General features: G+C 52.4%; 1 protein-coding gene across 1 annotated transcript; it reads left to right on the forward strand.

Annotated features, from left to right (window-relative positions):
- Positions 1-582: 582 nt before the first annotated feature.
- On the forward strand, positions 583-5,857 carry CREB3 (cAMP responsive element binding protein 3). Its single transcript, XM_049795235.1, is given in 11 exon segments — positions 583-621; positions 624-659; positions 1,400-1,537; positions 1,620-1,890; positions 2,104-2,195; positions 2,421-2,513; positions 3,068-3,174; positions 4,542-4,610; positions 4,769-4,850; positions 4,990-5,071; positions 5,493-5,857. Coding segments are annotated over 11 exon segments (1,374 nt in total).
- Positions 5,858-7,001: the final 1,144 nt, after the last annotated feature.

The raw sequence follows: 7,001 nt of genomic DNA on the forward strand, positions 1-7,001 counted from the left end.
AGCAAGTGGCCCCGGCCCGGTCCCCGCCCAGCTCCCCTTCCCCTGCTCGCCATGCCGTCCCGCAGGGCAGCCCCGCTTCCCGCTGCCAGGCAGCTGGCAGAGCTGCCCTGTGGCTGGGGTCTGCCCTGGCTTTCTGGTTTCGGGTGGGATTTGGGGCAGGGGCGGTGGTGGTTCTTTTTCTGGTGGTTTTTTTTCGGACCGTGACACCTGCCAGCTAAGTGTAAAAGCTTAACAGTGGTAGGGGGGAGGCGTGACGCATGCCCCCGCTTGGAGGGAGCAATGCTTTGGTTCAGGAGTCACCAACATGCCAGCCTGGCTGATACCAGCCGTGCTGTGCAAACCGTGAGAACCGTGCAAGGCCACATCTTCTCAGGGACCAAGAAGTCTAGGCCATGTCTTATCAGGAGATAAGACTGTCCAAGCTGGGACTAGACAAAACTAAAGCTGCCACAGCTGCCCATCTGCACAAACACCAAGGGGGTGGTTTGACTACCACGTCTATCACTTTTGGCTATAAAAGTAGCCTGCACCCTGCCCGAGCCCACTTCATTCTCTACGAGTGCTGCACGGCAGTGATCTCCCATGGAGCACGGACACCTCTTGGAGTTACTCCTTGAGGCTGAGACACCCTTCACCCAGCATCCGATATCTACAGCGAGGTAAGCAGCATTTTACTTTTGTTCTAAAAGTGAATTTTTTGCATTTTTATATATACCCACCTCCAGCTATTGCTTAATTATTAGAAGTGTAGTAAGTAGTGGAGTGTTTGACTGCTGCCTAACTTATTGTTTAAATCATCATTTAAGTCGTCCAATGACTGTTTAATTGCTATTCAGTTATTGCTTAATCACTGTTTGATTATCATTTCAATTCCGTTCAGTGATCAATTAATTGCAATTTGGCCATCGTTTAATTGTTAATGAAACCCTTTTATTTAACTCCACAATGATAACTTCTTTTAATAATTTGTCTGTGAGAGGAGTGCTGATCTCGCTGGCTGCACGCCAGAGGAACGGCACCTTCGGGCTTCAGCGGAATGGCAGGGTCTTGCATGCTCTCTACAGCAGAAAGTCTGGGACCCTTCCACTTTCCCTCACCTTTCTCTGGCTTTTGCATTCTTGGTGGAGCATAGCTCCTGTGGCAGGGTCCCCGTAGTCTGGTGGGGAAACTGGTGTGGTGGGGCCACTGGTGCTGGTATAATAGCCTTGCTGGGGAAGTACTCCTGGGCTGGTCATTGCTGCAGGGCCCTGGCAGCTGTTGCCGTTGCACGGGGGGACTTTGTCTGTAGGGGCTGAGGTTGTCTGTAGGGGCTGACGTTGTTTGTAGGGGCTGAGGGACGTCTTGAAGGAATGCTTGTGTCTCCCCCTGTGCCTGTGCTCACTTTGGGTGTCCTACTCAGATGTCATCCCCAGAGGATCTGTCTGCCTTTATAAATGAGGACCTTCTTGACTTCATCCTCAAGGATGATGTTCCCGGCCCTGAACTCCCAGAGTTGGGGAATGATCTGATGCAAGACTGGGGCATGCTAGAGGACAAGGTGAGTTCTTCTGGAGGAATTGCTGCTGTGTTGTGGTTCAGGAGGTTTGGCTCCCTGCTCAGGAAAAGCTTTTTCTCCACAGGTCCTAGACAAGGAGATAGATGACTTCCTCAACTCCTTGATGACCTTTGCAGATGAACCAGGCACACTACTGGATTGTTTGCCTGCCGACAGTGACAGCAGCATTTCTGAGGGTCAGCTTCCATCCTGTAGCACTAATAGCAACCTTGCCAGCAGCTCTTGGAGCTCAGGTGTTGTGCACGCTGATCACAACTATTCCCTCCATGCGCATGAGCCTATGCTGGAAAGCACGATGTCTGACATGGCACAAGGAGGTGCTTTCGTCGACCTTGGTAAGTGATGTGCATGGGCTTTCTGTTCCGGCTACAGGCAGAAAAACAGTCCCACATTGGTGGTTTTTTTGGATCAGTGCCAGGCAGCGATGGAGAGCACCAAGTTTAGTGGCTTTCTGCTGCCGTAAAATTGTGGTTTCATGCTACTCAAAACTGGCTGATCAGGTGCTGCCTCACTAAGGCCCAGTGCTTGACTCTCCTTTCCTTCCCCAGGGACAAGGATGGATTTGGAAGCCATAATCAAGGCACTGGAAGAGGAACAGAGCTCCAGTTTGCCCGTTGCTGTGGATGCCGGACCACAGCTTGCAGAGGTACTCACTGCCATGCATGTGGGTCCAAGCCCTTTGCTTCTGCTCACATCTCCCTTCTCTCCTGTCTAGGCTCCTGTGAGGGATATCTCTGAGGGAAGTGTGATGCTGCTTTGGGACTGCTGACCCCGGTTCTGTGTGCTTTCTGCATGACCTCTCTGCCCTGGGGTGGACTGCCTTTACTCTGCATTCTCAGCAGGTGCATTTTTTGCTGTTTTCTAGTCCACGTTCCCACAGCTGGTCCTTACAGAGGAGGAGAAGGAGCTCCTGGCGAAAGAAGGTATTTCATTGCCAACCCATAAGCCACTGAACAAGGTGAGTCCTTGCTACAGCCTGTCACTCCCAAACAGACCACTCGAGTATTTCAGCCAGAGCAGGGGTTCAAAAATACAAGATGGTGCCTTGATGAGAGCATTGGTGCCCAGGTGCTCTGTTCAGGGCAGCGTGCAGCAGGGCTTGGTGTCCTTTTCCTCCTTTCGAGGCCTGGGCGGTGTCCACGTGCACAGCAGCCTTTGCTTTGCTAATCAGATAGATACAAAGAGCAATGAGACCTGGCTGCTGTCAGTCTCCTTGCGCATGGCTGCTTGCAGGAGGCAGTTACACCCCAAGTGCCTCCAACCTATTTTTTTCCCCCTTGCCTAGTGGCTGTGTGCTTTTCGTCTCCGTTGGGTATGCCTCACTTTTGCTACACCAGGGGAAGCTGCTGGCCACATCAGCTCCTTGTCTTGGAGCTCCTACAGTTCATTCAGTGGTGTGGGAGGGAGAAAGGACAAAAGCGTGCGGGCTGAGCACTGAGATGTATGCTGGGTTTGTGAGGGCTGGATTGCCAACGCCCTGGGGTTGCTGCTAGCGAGAAATGACCCTTGCAGACTGAAGAGAGGCTTCTGAAGAAAGTGCGTCAGAGGATCCGGAACAAGCATTCAGCCTCTGATAGTCGTCGCAGGAGGAAGATGTATGTGGATGACCTGGAACGCAGGTACAGGCACACAGCAGTGTCACCCAACAGTGAGGGGACAGGCAGGTTCTTTTAGGAATCCTTGGCAGAATGATGCTGGCACTAAATTGTAGTTTCAATTTAAGCTTTGTTTTCTTAACATATTATGATTAATACAGCATAGAATTTATGATTAGAACAGCAGGGGATTCCTACAAGCAGAATCAATGTAGTACAATCTTTAAGCAGTGTAATACAGAATTTATAATACAACTTAACTTATAATTTCTAATCACCTAGACCCTAATACAACTTGCCATGATTTCTAATCACCTGGATCCTCTGCAGATCGTGTCAGATCTTAATACATAGTTTTCTCTATCAGTATAATGATCATAAACGAGACTCGAAAATGATATAAAGTTATACGAATCACTCCCTTAATCATGGGAGGAAGCAGGTGATGGTGGAGGTGTCCCTGGCCTGGGGGCATCGTGGGTCTCACTGTCTAGCAGCAGCTCCAGTCCCAGTTCCCCCTTAGGACTTGTAATTGCTTGATTTTGTGGACAGTGCTCTGTGAGCTATTACAGTTCCCTGCTCTGTGACAGGGTTTTCAAAAACACTGGGCTGTCTGGGTGCCTGGGACCTTCAAGGCTGGTGAGGAACGGAGTAACCAGCCTGGCACCCAGGAACCTTGACGCTGGCAGAGAGGGGTGCAAGAAATCTGTTTAGTTTGTCTACTTGGTGGACAGGACCTTCAGGGCCTGATAATGAGGGGACAGGAACAAAAACATGAGCCACTGAGTCACAGAGAATGGCCGTTTATCTTACAAAATGGCATTAGTTGTGCTAACCACATTGCCAGGGATCAGGAGTAGGCGGTACTGGTTACGAGCAGCTGTGCTGTGCTGCTGCTGCGGTCCTGCCACCCTGGGCAGAAAGTAAGGCTGATGCTTTGGGGCAGCAGCTCTCCTCAGGCGGCTCAGAAGCTAGGGGCATAGCTTGCCCTGCTCTCTTAATGCTTGGAGATGGCCCAGAGCTTGGTCTGTTCAAGCCAGGTCCTGGCCTGCCTGGTCCACTGTGTTCTCCAGGTCAGGCTAGTTTAGAATACAGCCTGATGTTGTGGATTTGCAGGGCTGGTATGCTGCTAGGAGTGAGCATCCTGAGGGATTAGTCTGGTGATTCTCTGTGGCACTGGGCAGGGCTCACCCCTCCCCAAATCTGGTGTGAGTTGTCACTCTCTGGGCTTTGCTCCGGGTGGTGCCAGGTAGACCCCAGAGCAATTTTATCTGCCGCGGCCACCCAAAGGTGGTGGCTGATTACCTGAGGAGAGACTCTGGTGAAGTCTCTGCTGTTGACTAACAAACCCTCTCTGTTTTTCCCCCATGCTCTTCACCTTTCCTGGGAAGGCTGGAAGACTGCATCGCTCAGAACCAGAAGCTGCAGAAGAAGGTGGAGCTGCTGCAGAAGCAGAACATGTGAGTTCTTCTTATTGGAGATGGCAGGAGATGTGGTGGAGAAGGCTGTTTGTCTCCTTGGGATTGTGGCCTGTTCTGGGCTGCAAAGCGGGGAGGAGGGCAGCGTGTGGCTCTTGGTTCAGCCACTGCATTAACCTGCGTTGCCTGCTCTCCTGCAGGTCACTGCTGAAGCAGTTGCAGAAACTGCGGGCCTCCCTGAAACAGTCCAAAGCCAGAACTACAATAACAACCTGTGGCATGGTGAGTGGCTTCAGCCCCAAGTGTTTGTGAAGGGGTCTCTGCTGTCCTTATAAGTTTGGGAGAGAGGCGTTTATTGCAGCTGATGATGCCTATGCATGTCCTTTGCTGAGGTCTGTGCTGATCTTCTTTCTGTTTCCAGGTTGTGGTTCTGTCCTTAACCCTCAAGGTCCCACCCAACCTCTGCTTGCCTGGGAAGAGGGAGAGAAAGCTGGAGATCAGGGGTAAGTGCTGGGGCCGGGGGTGGGGGGGGGGGTGAGGGCTGGCTCCGGGTAAAGCGCTGCCCTCCAGGGCAGACCACTGTCCTCAAAGACAGCCTGAACTCTGCGTTGCCTCCGACCCACCATCCCCTTGCCTGGGGTGGCCACTAGGTTTGGATTTGCTGTCTTGCCGCAGCTCTGGACCCTTCCTCAGCCCCGTTGCAGAGGCCTGCCTGGGGCCAGGGCCCTGGGCCAGAGGTGGTACAAGAACTGGAGGCATCCAGTCCCTCTTGGAGCACTGGCAGCTGTGCTGTGTCTTCTCCCGGCTTCCCCTGGCAGGAGGCATCCCTAGTTGAACACTTTGTTCCCCTCTCGTGATGGCCTGTGCTCAGAGGAGGAGGGTGAGAGGCTGGGAATGTCATGTCTGGCTGTAACTCTCTTGCAGTGCAGACACAGCGCATCTGCAAGGTCCCGAACCAGGCAGCTCCTGATGTGCAGGAGGGTGCTGTGGCTGAGGAGCTCAGCTCACAGCCGGAGGAACCCTCGACATCTGGCAGCCTCAGTCCCTCCGGGGAAGAGGGGCAGAGTGCTCCCAATATGGATGCCAGATCTTCTGTCAACAGCAACTCGTCCTCCGACCCTCTGACGGCAGAAGGCTCTGAGCCGGGCTGTCCCCAGCCTCAGGAGCAGCATGTCGAGAGCAGCCCTGTGCAAACAGTGGTGTCGATGGTGTGGAAGAACGGGTCGCAGGAGGAAAGGCAGCACGCTGCCACGGTTGTCATTGAGCATCACCGTGCCGATGGGATGTGACCGTGCTGCCTCCTGCTTCTCGGGGTAATGCCAGGCACCTTGCCAGGAAGGGGCAAACAGCTACCTTAATAGATAGTCCATCTAAGCAGATTCTTCTGAATATTCTCCTTATTGCTGTCAGCTTAGAGAGGGTTTAGCAGAGAGGAATAGTTTTAGGGTTGACCTGTTCTGACACGTTGCTGTGTGTATCTATAGTATCATATAGTGTAAGTCTACCTAAGATGAGAATTTTGCTGTGACTTCTGATGTGGCTTGCAGCCCAGAGTGTGTCCCGTGGCTTGCAGGGGTGGGCTCTAGCACAGTGTGGGTGAAGGTGGTCAGGCCTGAGGTGCCCGTGTTTGGTCTCATTGGATGCAGTTGGTGATGGAGGCCCCTGCCTTGCTTCTTCCCTGCCCAGGTGGAGTTGAACAGGCTAGGTCCTGCAGTTCTTGCTATGACTGGTGGCTGCAAGCATTTGTCCCTTGTCCCTTGTCCCTTCCCCTTCATCCTGCAGTGTTGCCTGATTTCTAGGTGTGATATAGTGAGCTGACCTTCAGTGCCCTCACGGGGAGTGATCCCGACATTGCGACAGATCATGAATGTCGCCTGTTCCTGCTGCCTTCTGAGCCATGGGCACAGCTTCCAGACTGGCTAGAGAAGGTAATGTGGAGTCCTTCCTAAGCCATGTCTTTCCCTTCAGTCGGGCCTTTTGTCTCCCGCAGCCCTGGGAGCAAGGGATTCTGAGCCTCAAGGAGAAGGCACACCTCGAACCCAACTGCTGAGGGTGTGTAAAGCAGAGAGCAGCAGGTCTGCTTGCTCTTCTGATGGCTTTCCTGGCCACAGAATGGTTTCAAAGCTACGTCCTTGTGTGCCTGAGCTTTGCTGCATCGTCTGGTGATGCAGTTAGCAGACTGTTTCCTCCCCAGGGCTGAGCAGAAACATTTCAAGCTTGTGAGCGGTGTCTTTCCTGGAGTGCAGTTTAGTAGTACCTGTTGAATATCTCTCTTTGTCCTACTTAAGGGCATTTCATAGTATCATATAGAATAGTTCGGGTGGGAAGGGATCTTTACAGGTCATTTAGTCCAATCCCTGTTTGCAGTGAGCAGGAACATCTTCAATTAGATTGAGTTAACACGTAGTGATTTCCTTGGTAATAACTTCTAAA

Source organism: Accipiter gentilis, chromosome Z (assembly GCF_929443795.1).
Source record: "Accipiter gentilis chromosome Z, bAccGen1.1, whole genome shotgun sequence".
In the NCBI taxonomy this organism is placed as follows: Eukaryota; Metazoa; Chordata; class Aves; order Accipitriformes; family Accipitridae; genus Astur; species Astur gentilis.